Raw genomic sequence first — 18,064 nt, forward strand, 5'->3', positions numbered from 1 at the left:
CTACCTATGTAATGTGCTGTTATCTACGTCATTCTTTGAAATTACTGGTTGAAACGGTTGGTTTAGTCGGTAACAGAGAGTGCTGTAATATGTTTTTTTACCTCTCTTAATTATATGATACAACTCAGAATTGTACGATTCTTGTGCTTCCTCGTGTTTGCTTATTTAGGCTAATGGAAAGAGCACGAAGAAAGTCTGAAGTATTCCGAACTGTTTTTGGATTTGTAGATCTACATGCCAAATTTAATTGGGTGAAAGATATCTCATGTTACAATTGTGGGATGTACTTCCTTCGTTTGAAACCTCAGCTTCCCAAAGCAGGGGATGAAAATGACTTGTGTGGCGGCTGAAGGAGACGAAAGAGGAATAAATGCAGGAAGTGCGTGTTGCTACCTCGTATGCGGGAAAACAACACTCACGATCAGGAAAACGGAAATTTGGTAGGATGTTGCTCTGCTACACTGCTTTAAGCACGATTAAGAATTACGAGACCTGATATCAGAACAAATGCCGAGCTCAAGTTTCGTCATAAAATTCCAAGCGCCACAGCATGCTGGGATGAGCATGTCTCATAATATTTTGCGTGACTGTACATTTCATTCATGGATTTCAGCTCAGTTGTTACGTCCGTGAAGGGGGAGATAGGGGAGAGCACATTCACACTGGCTTGAGAAAACTCACGACCATGTGTCCATGACGAAAACAAGGGAGCAGACTCGTAATTATTGCGGGCTTTTTGTTTCTTGCGTTACTCAAAATAAATTATGTACTGTACCGTGGGAATCTGTGAATCTTATGCTTGTGATTGTACCATTCACAATGGTCTCTTTGTACGCAACATGGCAGTCATGTATAATCGCGTCTTTCTTTTCAGCAGATATGTTCCGAAGCCTTATCATTTCGAAGAGGCCGGAAGTGTAATGCAAGAGGTGTGGTTCCCCCCCACCACAAACACACATCACGCGTGTTGACGGCAAAGAAAAATCGGGCAGAAAGGAAGTTGCGACATTCAGGAAGTCGTGCGGTCGGTGCGGCAGGACGGGAATGCCGGGGGGGAACACGGCGAGCGTAGGGCCAGCCAGCCAGCCAGCCAACCTTCATTCAATTCGTTCTCTTGTCAGTTGCTTGGAACGGGATGGAGTCAATATGGCGGAGGGAGGAAACGAAGTTCGGGTTGAAGAGCGTCTGAAAATAACGATAGGTGAGTTGCGTGGACATTAATGCATTTGTTGTAAGGAATTCCAGTTCCAATGGATTGATTTCATAAGGCTTTGGTTCGTCGGAAAATTTCTGTAATACTCATTTCTCTCGTGTCTCGATGTTTTGTCAACACGTTCTTGAACAGGTGGTGTGAATATGATAAACACGATCATGTGAAGTTATTTCCGTACGGTGTGTTGTAAAGTGGGGAGCTTGAATTGGGTCATAGTTATGAACTCATTAGTAATTTCACGTGCTGACGCATGTCAGATCCAATGAAAATCTGATTGCACGGGAACGTAAATGTGTCCACGATCGTACCATGTATCTGTATCATGTAGCCTGTTGCAATCTTTAAACGATTCATTATGAGTGTGTTAAACATGGTTAATAATACGTTATCGAAGTTTTTTGATTTAACAATTGAACGTTTGTGTCTATAAGGTGAAGGTCATATTACGCCTCCCACTCGTCACATTGACATGTAGAGTTACTAGTCCGTGACAAAAACACAAATGTCTTTCGGTCATTCATAAAATCGAATGGAAGATAAGATAATGGGTTTATGTAAGGAATGGCGACTACGGAAACTTGCGCGTTCAGTCAACTCGACCGAGAATTAAAAGTTGTCATGTAATGGGTTTCAGCATATGAATGGTGGGAAACTGACATACTAACTGTAATGCCTGCTTTTGTCTTTCGCAATGTGTAACAAGGAAGAGAATGCATGCTCCAAAAACTTTGAAATAATAAGTAAGCCTTTCTCATGAGAGCAGTTCTTTAGAAGCGTTGTGGAATTCTTTACCTTGCAGGTGCTGTAATGATCATAAAGTTGGGCAGTAGGCAAGAATACAGTTATTTCCAGACCATTCTTTTGTTTCTTTATCACCAAATGCCCACTGAAGCTTCCTCCTCCATTGAATTGTGGATAAGACTATTTTTCTTGTAACTATCTTTGGTTACATATGTGAAGTCTGTTTGTATTGGTGTTGAAGTTCAAATTTGTGGAACCCCTGTCTGGAGTTATATTCTAGCTGCAGACTGTATCAGTATTTGAAGTGAAATATTGCCATAATTGGTTAATATATTTTATCAAATGCGTATTTGGTCAGCAAGTGTTTCTGTGCCTGTGGTTAATGGAGCGTGCTTGTGTAATGTTTGTCCGTGCAGAGACGTGCTTCAGCGTCAGGTACGTCGTGTCCCTAGCGTATCGTTGAAGTCGATGCACCCTTCTGATAACAGCGTGATTTAGAATTACTTCTGTTTGAAGGTGTAGGTTTGTCTCGTGTGTGACATTACTGTTATGTTGGTTCCCTGATGAAGTATAAAGCTGTAGTCACGAATCTGTATAAAGGCGAAAGATTTGCTACGTGGAAAGGAGGTCTGAACCTAACGAATTCTGCTTTATGTTGCCAGGGCATATTCATTTTCGTTAAACTGATAGACAGGATAGCTGCTATTCCAGTTTTAAAATATTACAGCAGTGACTGATGCAGGGCTGTGTTTTAAAGAAAAAAAATAAAATTGTGGAAGTATTCCCAGTGATTAAGCAACACAACACAGGTGCATAGGGAGTCTGGAGGAAAAGACGGTGAACTCGTGCTCCGGCTGCTTTATCTCTGGGGGGAGAGCTACCAGATAGGAGGATGGCTGTGCCCTGGAGCCGGCACAATGCGACATCCCAGATCCTACCAGGAACAGAACCCTGCCTATTCAGTCTGTTCGTATAATTATCAAGAGCGCTCCGTCCCTCTGCGTATTTATATTGGATGTGATGCTTATCAGCTGGACTCTTGTGAATGAAGCAGCTGTTGGTGCTTTTGTATTTTGGTTTTGTGATAGCAGACCCCAGGCGTGATGTCATAAGTAGGAATTGTGGTGTTCATGGCTATGGGCGTGAAGATGGCGGTCTTCTGGGTTGTAGCGCCGTGTAGTCTGGTAGAAGTTTACTGGCGTCTCAAGAGTTCTTGCTTCTTCTGTCATCACGGCATCCTGAGGACCTCTCAAATGCTGATAAACTTCTATGACACTACACGGCGCTACAACCCAGAAGACCGCCATCTTCATAATTTGTTGAGCTTCTGCTTTGTACACATCTCCATAAAGAATCTTTTTCTCCCCACCAATATTGAAAAAAAGATTTGAACTTGGAATTGCAGAAACTTACAAAGAGTGTCCAAAAACATGTTTACAAATTGTTTTTAAGAAATTTATTTTGTTGCAAAGGAAGTCTTAGTTATTTAAACAACTTACTGATATGTGAGAATGAGCCAGAGTGACTAAGTTAGGGCAGGATTTTTCTCTTTGAAATAACATCCAGACTGGCTTTGGGGCCCAACTAGTTTGTACCAGAGTTCTCTCATCAGGGATCAAGTGGCTCCTAGTACCAAGGTTAAGAACATGTATAAATATGGCGCGCCGAATTCGGTAGTGTAATCTTCGACGAGTATGTGAGTGGCGGTAGCTGTCACAGTGCACCCCGGCACTAGTTGGGGAGCAGAGAAAGTGCTGATGTTGTGTCTTGCAGGTGAGGCAAAGAATTTGCAGTGCAGAAGCCATGGCTCAGTGAACCAGCGTGATGTATACTGCACGCTGTCTTTGGACCAGGAGGAGATATTCCGCACCACCACCATAGAGCGCACCCTTAAGTAAGCGAGTTCATGTTCTGGTGTATGCGATCTGTTCAGAATCTTTTATTTTCCTTTCTAAAAACCTGAAGATTAAAAAAGCTCACAAAACTCTCAGTACCTGGTACCTTTTGTTTTATCTGGGTATAGAAATTGGTCTTTCACGTAGACCGAGGGTGTTTAAGAACAGGGTGCTAAGAAGAATATTTTAGACCTGAGAGGGAGACTGGAGAAAGTTCTTGAAAAATAAAGTATTAATCCGAAAATCTGAGGGAAGAGACCACCTGGGACACCTAGATGGATAGATAATATTGAAGAGGATTTAGAATAAACAGGGTATGAGGTGTGGATTTGGTTTGTTGACTAAGGATAGGGACCTGTGACAGACAGTCAAGAACCAGGGATAACTCTACATTTTATACTTTTCATAAATAAATATATATGTATATCACATGTAATGCATTAAGAACATTTCAGATGAAACTTGCAGAGCATAAGAAGCTCTGTATTTCATATTGGAGAGACAGATGTTTCTCCCTATTCTGTTTCAGAAACGTCACAAATTTATTTCAGCATCGTGCAAGCCTGTGTTGGCACAGTGTGTCTTTATAGCTCTGGCCTCTTCCGAGCAGCAGTGTGCGCCTTTGTAATGTTCACTCTGCCCTCACGTGCACTGCTTTTGCCCTGTGTTTATGTGCTTGTTCCTCAGATCCTCTGTGCTTCCTGCTTAAGAACTGTCTTTTTACTAATACCGAGCAAGGCGTGCTATGGCCGCCGACCAAATCTGGCTTCCAAAAACAGTTAAGAACCTGTGTGAAAGAAGGTTTTAAGAACAGGTCTCGTGGAATTATTGTGTCCACTGCATTCAGTGCTACAGCCTTTGTGTGACCCAAGTCTCTGTCTGCACTTTACCCTTCCCAGCTGTGCCAGTGTTTCAGATTTAACATGTGTACTCGGTGCAGGGAAAGGTCCTCAGCACGTAATTCCCATAATTTCCCTTGTATTTTGTCTTGGTTCCAAGGTCCAGATATTTTTTCAGTGCATGTGTTCTCAATACTGTCAGTTTGTATTTGTAACCATACAGAAGAACAGAAAATTAATGATCTTCTGGATTGTGATGCCATAGATTTTTTTATGTGTTTGCAGCCCATATTTTGGGGAGGAGTTCCAGTTTGAGGTGCCACGTCGTTTTCGTTACTTGTCTGTATATGTGTATGATAGGGACCGCCACCTGAAACAAGATAAAGTTATTGGCAAAGTGGCCATCAAACGGGAGGTTCTGCACACATATCACAGTAGAGATCACTGGTTCCCCATCCTCCCAGTTGATGCTGACAGTGAAGTACAGGTATATCATACATGTACTGGGAGTAATTAGTCTTTAAACTCTGTAAGTTTTAGGTAATTAGGAGTATTTTAATGCTTTCCTTCTTGCTGCAGCTTGAGATGCCGATAGATTGCAGAAAAGAATGCATTAAAATGTTGTTGATTACTGCATGAAAGGCCAGTTAGGATTACATTAAATTCTATTAACCCTTTAGCATAGGAAGTTCTGTACATCAGTGTACATTACTGCACTAGAATTTTTGGTTTTTGTTGGTAATAAAGTATGGAGTTCTTACCAAAGGAGAGAGAAATCTTACTGGTCTAAAATGGACTAAGCCGTGAAGCACTCACCGCATTTCTTGTGACTTTGCCAGACCAACATGCGAAACATATGGTAATTAATCCCGTTGGTATTAAGTAATCCAAAGAATGTGATCCTTGTGCCACGTTTTCAAATTCACATTCCCAAGATTTACAGCAGAAATGTTTGATGTAAAACTATACAAACCAGTAAAAAGACCATTCTGTTTAGTCCAGTAGATGTCAAACTCTTTAGTAATTTTGTTTTGTTTTTAAATTTTTGCGCATGATTTTCCAGGGTAAAGCAAACATTGAAGTAAAAGTGGAGCCAGTCTTGAGGGCTAGCAATGACACGGAACACCAGAACAACAGGGTCACTGTGAGGTGAGTGTGCGCAGTGCAGTCAGCTATTCGTAGTGCAATGCAACAGAACGCATAATATTTGCTGATGACAGGGGTGTCATGTTTTCAGAAGGGTGCATATTATGCAGGGATAAAAATTATTTACAGTCTACTGTCAAGTCTCACAAGTCTTGTGAATAAAAAGGCACAATTTAATGTAGCATTAAAAAGATAATTAATTACGCACTCCGTTTACTCTGTCGATGAATTTCTATTGTTTACAAATAAGTCATAATTTATCTTCTGTATGTAATGGGTAGATTCATTTGTAACTTATCATTACTTGAGGTGAACCCTTTGTTTATATTACATGATGTTTATATAATAGTATGAATTGTACTTTATAATATGTATTGTATTAATATTATTATGGCTTTTTCCACGTCGTATTGTCATCTGACTATCTTATGGATCTATGGAATATGTCATTTTTATTGAATGACCAGAGGGACAGAGACTACTAGAGACGTATGATGCAGATGAAAGGTTAACGTGAGGATGGTTGTAGAAAAATTTATAAACTTCATAGAAGAGGCGAGCAGTGTGATTCTTTTGTTTCTGTAACAGTAAAAAGCTGAGCAGATGTGAACAGTCGAAGGAAGAAGGGTCTGTTTTGTGATTACAGGTTGATTGAGTGCAGTGATCTGACAATAAAGAACGGGAACTGCGATCCGTTTGCAATAGTGACCATGTGCTACTCAAACAGCAAGCAGGAATCAAAACGCACAAAGGTGAAGAAGAAAACGGTGTCCCCACACTTTGATGAGGAGTTGGTATTTGAGGTGAGATTTGATTTGATTTCTTTGCGATAAACCAATAATGACAAGCATGGATTATCTGATTTACTGTTCCATTTGATCTAAACATGTAAAATACTTACTGGAGTTCATGAACATTCCTACGTGTTTATTAACATTTCCACTGTATTTGTCATGGAAATTGGGTTCTCACAACCTCCATTGAGCATCCCAGTCTTAATCCAATGTATGAAACATATTTCTCCAGTACTTGATTGCCTTTGAGTTTACTGTTTGTACGGCCGCTGACCTCTCTGCACAAACAGAACGTAGGAATCTCATCTGCACTTAACGCATTAACATCAGAGGTGTTTGCCACTATTTCTGATGGATGTAGAGCTCCTTGATTGTGGTACTATTTTGAATTTTTTCTGCAGGATTTGAGTTTTTTCACAGTGGTGAGTCTGAAGATTGCAGTCTTCTGGGTTATTGTGCCGTGTAGTCTGGTAGATTTCCACCAACGTTTCAGAGGTCATACTGCCTCTGTCATCGCCCTGATGGAGGCAGCATGACCTCTGAAACGTTGGTTAACATCGACCAGACTACACGGCACAATAACCCAGAAGACTGCAATATTTTTATTTTTTATTTTTGAATATGCCCTTATTTTGTACTAAATGCATAATTTGGATGAATAATTATGAGTTGCCTATGGAGTGTGAAGTGTAAGGGAGGCTTCATATTAGCAGTTATTGAGATCTGTTTGGCCCAGACATGCAATTGAATCGCCAAGAGCTTCTTTCTCCAGAGAACCAAAGGTGTGAGATCTGGACAATGTGGAGACATTCCAGGTCCTTCCAGTGTGTTAGGCACAATGTAACTTTGGTCAAGTTTCCATTGTATGTCCCCCATACATTGCTGAATACCACAGAAACATTTTGTTCAGAGATTTCAATGGAGATGTCTGATGGGAAGTTATTTTAAACCAATAAATGGGTGTGAGAGGTTAGACAGAACTATTAATGATAGTGAGATTACCATAGTAAAGTTAATCACATCAGAATTTATTTGTGAAGAGTAAATTGTTCTCATACTGCGAAATTAGCTGCTATCCTGTCTTTTAGAGGGGCTGACTGTGATACTTATCATTATTTGCTGGTTGCAAAACTCATGGGCAGGCAGTTATCACTAGGTAAGCAAGGAAGCAGGACATGTTTTGTTACGCAGAGATTTGATCGCAAGAGTACAAACGAGCATTACAGAATTTAAGGGGCAGTATCAGGTACTATTAGCGTCTTGAGACAGACCGCTTCATGCAGTCAGAAATCCTTGTTAGCACTTCTTGCTTATAAATTCCCGTATTCTGTCGTGATATATCTGTATTTTCGTTAACATGCTTTTCAGTGTATCCTCCCAGTTTCCTTGTATAGCAGTATCAACATTTCAATGCCGTTCTGTTTCTTCATTCATAATGTAATTTTATTGTTCGCGTTATCTGTTTGCACACACAAGGACATTGTTTGATAAAGGGCTGCGATAAGAGTACTCAGAACATTTTACTCTGTTCGGTGAACTGATTGATAAATCACCCAGTTTGAGATAATGGTGTCTAGAAACAAAACAAGCGTGTTAAGACGAGCATTGGGTGGATTTTCTAGTATCACATAAAAATGGAGTTAAAACACATTCTCTGCTTATATGGTATAGTGGGAAATATTAGTGATAGTACACTTCAGGTAGCCTGTTTGTTACATTCAGATGTGAAACATGTCCTTTTTTAATATCTTTGTGATACCACAGTCACAGCAGACAAACATTAGAATGGAAAGCTACAATTTAAAAAATAACAACAGTAACATTCATCAAAATGTTTTGTACAGAGTGAATCATTCAAGTTTTAAGTGAACAGAGAGACAAAAATTTCTGAATACATGTAATTATTTGGGATGTCACCTGTGCTGTATTTCTGCATGGTGATGATTTTTTCTGTAAATAACTGAAATTTACAATAGTTGAGACACTACATTGTGTTCCTACCTTCATGTAATGGGCTCTAGAGTTTTACATGATAAGGTATTCATAGGGAAACTGTGTGGTGTATTAACATTTCTGCATTGTGTATAAAAAAAATATGCTGTTTGTTTTGGGTACACAGACTCATACTTGTGTGTTAGACAAATGAGTCAGTTTGCTTTTCATTGGCTGTAGCTTCCAAACAGCCGTGGACAGAACCATGACCGGGACACTTATAACCTGCAGCATGAACGAGATGTGGAGTTCAGCGAGCTGAGGGTTACTTTGTGGCATGACACTGTATTCCTGGGAGAAGTGAAGATCCCTCTCAGAGGTCCTCAGCAGCAAGAGTTTGCTGCCAGCAGTAAGTGGTGGGTGAAGCTTCCTGTTGAAGACATTTGCTTAATGTTACTGAATATTAGAATTAAATAGTTGTGCTCCAAGGTCCAGATGCGTGTTGTTCTGTCTATTGCTGTATATATGCTGTTGTGCTATGTGGGTTAGTAAGAAGTCGAGCCGGGTGTTAGCACTGTGAGTTCAGTTTGTAAGATACTAACACACAAAGTGAATCTTCTGTTAGGTTTGCTAAAGGAAGTACTGTCCATAAAAGTTTGAAACCAGTCAATATGTACAGAAACTTGAAGCTGTATTTTTATGATCATATTGCAGGTATTTCCTCCAGCCTAGGTCGCTTAAGAACCGTCCTTGCAACAAGTCGCCCGGCAACTCTGGGTCTCCTCCTGGCACACATCAGGACAGTTTGGGTTCCCTCCGGCTTAGGATCCACTACACGGCTGACCACGTTTTCGCTAGTCATGTGTATGACCCCTTGCGAGAACTTATCCTGCAGAGCGTGCAGGTTGAGGTAGGAATCATCATTGAACCTCCAGAAAAGCCAAAGCAACTAGCAGTAACTTTTCTTTTATTCATCATTGCTACAAAATATTTCTATTACAGTCGTTGATTTCTTTAGTATGTTCGTATCACTTGTCACTTATTAGATTTATGTATATTTTATTAATGTTGTTCTAAATTCATCTTTTTTTAATTTGAACTGGTGTGGTATTGTTTATACAGTATTTTCCCTATTAAGACAGGACTTTTATACTTTTGTATGTATATTAGAAAATGTGAGCTAATCTTTGTGTTCACAATTAAAATGTATAAAAAATGAATTGTCTTTACAACAATTTCTTGCAGCTGTAGCATGCTGTGAAACTCACGTCTCTTGGATATCAGTATGTTTCCAAAGCAGTTGTTACCATTACTGCCGTACTTACGTGTGGTTTATACAGTTACATCTTTGAATCTCATGGATTTTAGTAAATGATTCTCTTTTTTATTACTTGTCATTAATGATGGAGTATGCATCAGACATAAGTTTGGTTTCCCAATATCTTTGCTTCTTACAAAATATTCAAAAAGAAGCTCTACATACATACATTTACACTATTGTATGTTTTCAGAAATTGCTTGAAGTAACTGTTCTGATTAACCCTATATATTCATTACTGCTTCATATACTAGGTTGGTTAAATTATGCCAGTGAGGTGCTTATTGTGTTACATGCACGTTAATTGAATAACAACAGTTTTTAACAGTGAGAAATGTATGGATGCCTCCGTCCTTTGATTACCTTTTATCAGCCAGTTACATCGAGTGCAGTGTACATCTTGGGTGAGATTGTGCCGAGCAAGATGGATGCCGTGCAGCCTCTTGTTCGTGTCTTCATGCATCACGGACAGATCGTGCCCATGGTCCGTGCTCTTGCTCACTGGGAAATCTCCAAAGTCACGTAAGATTTGCTGAATTTATCGTGCTGTTACTTCATCATGAATTGCACTCTGAGCAGTGTTGTTTTTACACACTTGAATTTTTCCTCATCTTTGGAAGATATTTTTGTGCGTTCGTAATACTATTTATTTATGCCTTTCATTTTCCTAGTTTTCCATCACAAAATTCTGCCTAAACTATGCATGATACCCACAGATTATATTAAGAAGCTGTGTGGATTTCTCTCTTTTGTAGGGATGCCAACACAATATTCCGGGGTAACACTCTTGTCTCAAAGATGATGGATGAAGTGATGAAGTTGGCGGGCCTGCATTACCTGCGCAACACACTCCGACCATCTCTGGACCTTGTATTCCAAGAACGCAGACCTTGCGAGATAGATCCCACAAAGGTGAAAGATACCACAGTAATTGAGACAAACCTTGCTAATCTCAAGGAGTATGTGGAGAACATCTTCCAGGCCATCACCACATCTGCCCTTCACTGCCCCTCACTCATGTGCCAAATGTTCCATGATCTCAAAGAATTAGCCAGTACTTGGTTCCCAGGTGAGTCATCTTTACGTGTTACACAGAAGTGTACATTTATGAATGCATTTTGAAATCTTATTCTCTGTCTAAATGTTTCTCCTTCTGTTCTGGCACATTAGTTGGACTGTCTTTGTGCAGCTATTTTTTTTCCACAGAGGGACGTGTTGCAGTTCAGTTTTGTAACACATGTTAAATTATTAATATTTAAAATTATTATTGAGTATTACGCATACTTTTTATTTGCCACTTTACTGACGCTTATTATTGATCTGACATATGCAGGTGTGTGATTGGCCCATCCACTGTGTAATACTCAGTTCAGGCTGACATTTGGCCAGAGTATGCAGTATTATTCAGTTCTTTCTCTTTAATTCACGTGTATTTTGTGTGACACATAAATTTCCAGCTGAAAATGTGGTTTTATTTTATTTCCAGACAACAGAGAAGTAAGATATTCCGTGATTTCTGGGTTCATCTTTCTGAGGTTTTTTGCTCCTGCCATTCTAGGACCTAAACTGTTTGATCTGACAACTGAACAAATTGTAAGTATGTAATTTATTTTGTATGACATTCTTATGAGTTATATGATGTAATATTGTCATGAACAGTCATTCTCGTTGTGAAAGATCTTCAGAGACGGGTAATGCATTCTGTAGTATTACAGCAAAGTTGCTGTATTATTATGTTATGTTCATATCCTGTTACAAAGAAATAACATTGATGGCGTATGCTTACGATACTTGCAGGACTCACAAACTAATCGTACGCTCACTCTCATCTCAAAAACGATCCAAAGTCTTGGAAATCTGGTAAGCTGCCGGTCTGCACAGCAGACATGTAAAGAGGAGTACATGGCGGCTCTCTACAAAGCTTTCTGTACCGAGAAACACATTCAGGCAGTGCGTCAGTTTCTTGAGATCATTTCTGCCTCGTCCAATCCTGGACATCGCACCCTTGACTCGCCTGTTGTGCTCAAGGAGGGGTAAGATAATTGTGTTATGTTGGTTGGCAGTACTGCCATTGTGTTCTGGTTTTTAAGTAGAATAAAAGTTTGTCTTTATATACTTACAAATAATAAACTCTCAATTAATAGCCTTAAATGCAAGATGATTCCATGGTAATAATGGGGGAGCTGAGTATTTGCAAATAATAATATAAAATATACTTACAAGGAATTTAAGTCATAATTATGGAATAGTAAACAGCATTTTGGTAATTAAAGGTTTTTAGGAGATCCTTGATATTTGCTGTCAGTATGTGTGATGTGTTCCTGGGATTTTCATATGTTTCTGTAGCACTTTGTGAAATTTGAAACTTGACAATTTTCTGTACTTTGTTTTTCATCCCTCAATTCTGGATACTAGGAGAAGGTATGTTAAATATGTATCCAACTAAGAACTAAGTGACAAACCAGTTTGATAGCCGATATTCTTTGGGCCTTATATATTTTAAACTGTTCATAGAACGCTGAAATTTTGCTATAACAAAGTACTTCAGGTTTATGAATTGTGGCTTTCTGTGTTATAAGGCCAGGGTACCATGAAGATTAAGGTGATATGTACCTTCAAAATGTTGTTAATCACATATAAGACTATGTGGCATATTAACCCAGAAGACCACAATCCACATTTTCACTGCCATGTAAGCCTCAAATTTCATTTAACTTTACTGGTTGTGTATGAGCATAATTATTTAATTTAACTTGTTTAAGCAATGTTTCACTGTTCTCATTATAATTTTCCTCAGAGTAAATACACTGGCTGCAAACTTTGTATGAAATTAAGTCATGATCGTGGCTACAGTAATTCAGTAGTTTTCCTGAGCTGTGAGCAGAATTATGATACAACTCGGGGAATCTGTTTGTCTTCATTCTTCCACTTGAAAGGATAATACTTATATCTGTGAAAAACATGGAAAGATTGTTGTACAGAACATGCTGTTACTAAATATGTTATGTTCTAAGAAGAACATTAGGCTACTCGTGTAATGTTATCAGAAATCAAAATTGGACTGTGTCCGAACTAGTTTCTTAGTTCATCCCATGGGGTTTCTGCTGCAACAGGTCACATATGTGCACAGTCACAAATTTGTGTATTTAATCACCATATTAATAGATGGTCTTGTTAATAAACATTAGTCTGGGTGATCATATCATTTATGAAAGCCTCATCCCAGTTTGGATGCAGAGAAAATATTTAATTCTGAATAACTTGAGTCAGGCGTCTGTTGTGCTTCAAGATGTTTACGTGGAGTCAGTGTTACCAGCATAAAAAATTTAAAATGTAACGCAAAACGTTCCGTGTTCTGCAGAATCCATTTGTTAACGTCGTTCCTTCTTAGTTATTAATTACAATGTGATGGTGTATGTAATGATCATTTTACAGGGTAATGATCAAACGGGCACAGGGTAGGAAGAGGTTCGGTCGCAAAAACTTCAAGCAGCGGTACTTCAGGCTCACGACTCAAGATCTCACTTACTCTAAAACTAAAGGTATGTGTCATAAAGTGACAATTGCATCGTAGCTAGAGGCAGGGCGAGGCGTGTTCTCTAACACTGCGCAGTGTCTGTGTGTTTGGTGTCACCAGGTAAAGAACCACTATGCTGCATCCCGCTGGACCAGATTCTAGCTGTCGAGAGGTTGCAAGAGGACTCCTTCAAGATGAAGAATATGTTTCAGATAGTTCAGCCCGAAAGAGCCCTCTACATCCAAGTAAGCAAATTGATTCTTATTATTCTTCATTTTTAAAATCTGCATTGTGCATGTCTGAAGATAGTTGGACTGGTGCTATCAGAATTAAACACTAAATGAGAATTTCACTGTCTTATAAATTACAAACAAAATCAAGAGAGTGATTTATTACTTGTTTCTGACATCTGGCATATATAAGTGATCACATTTGTAATATTTTTGCTTTGAAAATTGAAGATATCTTGGTGAAAGATGTGGCTGGTGATTTGGTTCCAGGCTAATAACTGTGTAGAAGAGAAGGAGTGGATAGATATTCTCACAAAGATCTGTCAGACCAATGCAAACCGACTGAAGCGTTACCACCCGTCTGCATACATCAACGGACATTGGCTGTGGTGAGTAGGAAACCGTACATTCTGAGCCATTCAACGGTTGATCTGTGGCCACTGATTTGATCTTGAGGTTTCCTGTCATACTGTGTTCATTTGCCAATTAGTAATGTCTAATGTTCTGAAACTCAGTAGGATAGTCATGTAATCAGATGAGTTCTCCATCAGATTCCATTTTCTCTGCACGTCATGTGAAGTTGTGATGTGCTTGATGCACATCTGTGCATTGTTTTGTACAAATTTTGTGGTGATGTGGATATCCAGAGATTCGGTAACAAATCATATCAGCTGCGTGTGCAGTCAGTGCTGCGTGAGTGACATCAAACGTGTTGAAGCTGGGTGAGTCACATGACAAGGAGAGGAAAGGAAGGATGCAGAGTGAGGGCTGGAATGCTGTGTGGCTCTCGGTGTTTCATTTGGTATCGTGCAGGTTCTTATGGAGGGAGATACTGTACTCAAAGGTTCTGAACATTCCATAAGAATACACATTCCCATTCACCGTTCTGTATTACATACTGTAATGGCACTGAACACTGACCGCTTCATGTGCTAAATGGTTGTTGAGCAACAAAGCAAAGTGCACATACATTGCTTTTGCATTACAAGAATCTGTTTGAAATTGTCCGTGAACCAGACCAGAGTTTTCAGGGAAACTCAAACAATGTGTGTAAGGATTTTGTGTCTAAAATGATGATGATATTATTATTAGTAACTGTGGAAAGTTATCTGAATTTATTGCAGATGAACACAAAAAGGACTGTCAAATTAGCATTAAACTAGATGGGATATATGTTGCAGAGTTTCAGTTCATACTTACATCAGACATGTTGGAATTCCTGTTAAAATGTTGGAAAAGAGATACTCTTCTCCTTTGATGTCTGTCGCTTTCACAAATTTTCTGTATTCTTGTTTCATCAAGGCATCAAAAAAAAATACTCTCTTGTCATGTTTGGTGATTGCTTATAGTTCTTGCAATATGACTTTCAGTTGTCGGGAACCGAATGCGGTGGCACCGGGTTGCAGTGATGTTTCTCGAGGACTTGAGGCAGGACTGCAGATGAATCTTGACCCTGACCGAGAGCTTCAAAGGATCCACTCACTCTTTATTGCAAACATGGACAAACTGACCAGGCTGAGAAGTAATTATAAAAGTCCTAATTTCTCATGTTTTAATAATGAGTGTTATTTCTTGGGAGTAAATGAGAGAAATGCAGTTTCAGAGAACTGTGTTTTCATGCTCTGTGTTTTAAGACATTGCCATTTGAAGATTACAGTATAGTCCTTGCTAGGATCCAGTCAGAGTTCTTCGTAAGCTATGTTATAACGGCAGGGACTGTGTCAAGTTTATTAAGAGGAATGCAGTCACAGAAAATTATACATCATATTTGTGGGAGGTCTGAAGAAATGGCCAGCTAGGTCCCAGGTTTGAGCCCAGCTGCTATGGTGAGGAATACCATATTAAAAATGTAGAAGTCTTTTCAGGATAATGACAACCAATCATCTGAGATGGGAATAGAGCCAACGCATGAAATGTCATGTATTTTCTGTAAACCTGAGACGGAGGACTATGTCAAATACAATATTCCTGTAGTGAATCAACCATTGTCAATTTCTTCTGTCTGTTGAATTGTTTTCTGTTCTTCACTAACTGTGAAAGATGAATAATGCATGCCTTTAGTACTCATGATCAGCAGAAACATGCATTTTGCCTTCCACTGTGTGGCTTGGCACATACATACACAGAAGTGAGAGGAGGTTGTGAAAGTCGAGGTGGCACTTGGAGTGAATAGCGTTGCCACAGAAAATATGGCATAAGAATGAGGCAGAGCTGTCTTGTTGCTGACACTGTGACAATCATTTTTCAGGTGCATGTGAGTGCCAGGCAGTGTACACGGGCGACATCTGTTTTATGACAAACTTCATTATCGAGGATGTGCAGTCATGTTTCAAGACGGTAAACCAGTTGATAGAGGCACTGTGTACTTTGGAACAGAAACACCGCAGCTACCTGAGGTTACTGGCTCGTGAGACCAAGTATGGCAGCAAGTATGTATATATCTGTTGTTTTTTGAGCAGGTTTCTGATACTAAACAGCTTTCTTTTCACAAAATGATACTCATGTACTGTTGGAGGTTGTTCTTACATCCCTACCTTCAACAGACGTTTGGCATTCACGTCAGGCTTACGAAAGCTTCTATTAAGAAATGCTGTCACAAATACGAGCTGACTGTTGTTTTGATGCCACTGTTTGGCACAAAGGTATGTACAAAGTTTTCTTTAAGCCTGAGAGGTGAAGGTCTGATCCAAAATTCCATTTTAATTGGTTGATTTCACGTGGAATGACCCACATACAGGAAATATTGTTCTTTAATATACCTAGCTAACTAGTCTGCTGGAACAGTTTGTGAGAATGACAAATTATTTTAAAACAGGCAAGCCCCCATAGGAGATGACAACTACCTCCTGCTGGCAGCGAGGGTGCGACGTCTGGACAGCAGTCTGCCCAACTGACACTGGCTGGAGGTCTTCCATCTGTCTCATGTGTTGCCAGCTGCACAGGTGGTCACTGTGATGATGATGTGCCAACAGACAGCCTTTAGTTAGAGTGAAGTTAAGAATATTTTAAGTGAGATCTCAATGAGGTTTGAGGTTTTCACAGTGAAAATGTGGGTTGTGTCTTACAGCAAGTTGCCAGCAGTTCATAGGAACATATCACGTCCATCTACCCAAAGATAGAGGAAAGTGGTTCATCCGAAATGTTCATAACTGTGTACAAGACGACACACTTCTCATAATCCAGAATACCATATCATCTTGGGTTGCCTAAATTTTATTTGTAACTCTTCCAAGACTGACAGACCTTTGTCTGGATTTCTTGTGCGCCTCTTGCATGCTGACATGTAGGGGTGTTTTCTCCTCATTCACCCTTTTCCCCTCTTGCATCTTAAAGAAATTGTAAGTCTTCTTTTTCTGAGAAAATGTTGGCATTGTTTCAGCAAATTGTCAATTCCCATTAGTTGACTTTCTCTCTCAAAGCAACAGCAGCTGTAATTCTTCCATTTCCTGGCATCACTTTATACCCAGTCACATCACCTTACGTCTTCCAAGCGTTTGTGTTTAGACAGTTAATTTTAAGGAAACATCTTTGTACTGAAATGTAGTATACACGTAAGAATCGGCAACACTGAGTGAGTGGGAATAAGCACTGATGAGGGAATGTGTTGGGGATAGCAAAGTTTCTGTTATGAACATCATCTCCAGATTTCACTCCTCACATGTATGTTTACGTAGTGATAAACAGTTGTTCTGTTGTGGGGTAGGTGGTAGTTCCAGTATTCCCAACTTCCTCTAGTTAACAGCTGTTATAAACTGTATAGGAGGCTTGTTTTGAGTGTATGTTTTAAGTTGGCACCAGCTACATATGGTTTCTGGTGTGGTGAGTTGAAATTGTCGTGGTGCTGTGTAAAGGATAGTAATCTCACTGATTAGGAGCAGATGAATAATTTAAAATGAAAAGCATTTATTAATTTAATTGTATATGAAATACAGTGTAAATGTATTTGTACTCCCATTTGGTGAGACTGGGAGCTGTTCAAGTCAAAACTTTTTTTATTGTACAGTGTATAGTTAGCAAAACTTCAAGTTGCATAAAGTCTCACTAAATGTGCAGACAAGTGTTGGATCCTTGAATGTGAAGGTGGCAGATCAGTATATTTGATTGACACAAGTGAAAATATTTGTAAGAATCACACATAATAGTGGTTATATGCATCTTCACTTTGTTGCTCCTAATTATTAAGTTGCCCATTTTTATACCTTAACTCTTACTAAAAAAATATATATATATACACATATATATGTGTGTGTGTATGTCATAACTCATTTGCTGTTTGGAGTATTGGAAACTGAGAACAAGCAAGTCTGTTGGGAATTGAGAAGGAAACGTTCTTTGGTGGTGATACTGGCAGTGCCTTAATGAGAACAGCTGCTTGTGTGCGCGCGTGCGTGCCAGTTACCTCTCAGACTGGTAAAGAGAGATGGTAAGAAACTGGATAT

At 39.4% G+C, this 18,064-nt stretch overlaps 1 protein-coding gene across 2 annotated transcripts; it reads left to right on the forward strand.

Moving 5' to 3' along the window:
• Positions 1–892: 892 nt before the first annotated feature.
• RasGAP1 (Ras GTPase activating protein 1) lies at positions 893–17,890 on the forward strand. Of its 2 annotated transcripts, none has more exons than XM_087346093.1 (17): positions 893–1,201; positions 3,728–3,848; positions 4,974–5,175; positions 5,752–5,837; positions 6,481–6,637; positions 8,801–8,976; positions 9,275–9,470; positions 10,252–10,400; positions 10,634–10,947; positions 11,365–11,471; positions 11,676–11,911; positions 13,314–13,420; positions 13,492–13,640; positions 13,896–14,014; positions 14,996–15,147; positions 15,874–16,054; positions 16,441–17,890. In XM_087346093.1, exons 1-17 carry the CDS (start codon positions 1,045–1,047, stop codon positions 16,517–16,519), a joined length of 2,688 nt encoding a protein of 895 aa, XP_087202219.1. In that variant the 5' UTR covers positions 893–1,044; the 3' UTR covers positions 16,520–17,890. The 2 variants fall into 2 exon arrangements, with proteins under 2 accessions (XP_087202219.1, XP_087202220.1); XM_087346094.1 differs by having other exon boundaries at positions 13,516–13,640.
• Positions 17,891–18,064: the final 174 nt, after the last annotated feature.

This window comes from Zootermopsis nevadensis, unplaced genomic scaffold (assembly GCF_977971745.1).
Source record: "Zootermopsis nevadensis isolate Lab colony 2312 unplaced genomic scaffold, Znev_1.0 Znev_ptg000010l, whole genome shotgun sequence".
NCBI classification, from domain to species: domain Eukaryota; kingdom Metazoa; phylum Arthropoda; class Insecta; order Blattodea; family Termopsidae; genus Zootermopsis; species Zootermopsis nevadensis.

What these genes read in the sequence shown, in the direction of transcription:
- RasGAP1 (XM_087346093.1), top strand. Translation starts at nt 1,045, where the DNA reads ATGCCGGGGGGGAACACGGCGAGCGTAGGGCCAGCCAGCCAGCCAGCC. An exon ending in AGCCAGTACTTGGTTCCCAG is followed by an intron (nt 10,948 to 11,364) that starts GTGAGTCATCTT and finishes TTTTATTTCCAG; the next exon opens with ACAACAGAGAAGTAAGATAT. An exon ending in CACTTACTCTAAAACTAAAG is followed by an intron (nt 13,421 to 13,491) that starts GTATGTGTCATA and finishes AACACTGCGCAG; the next exon opens with TGTCTGTGTGTTTGGTGTCA.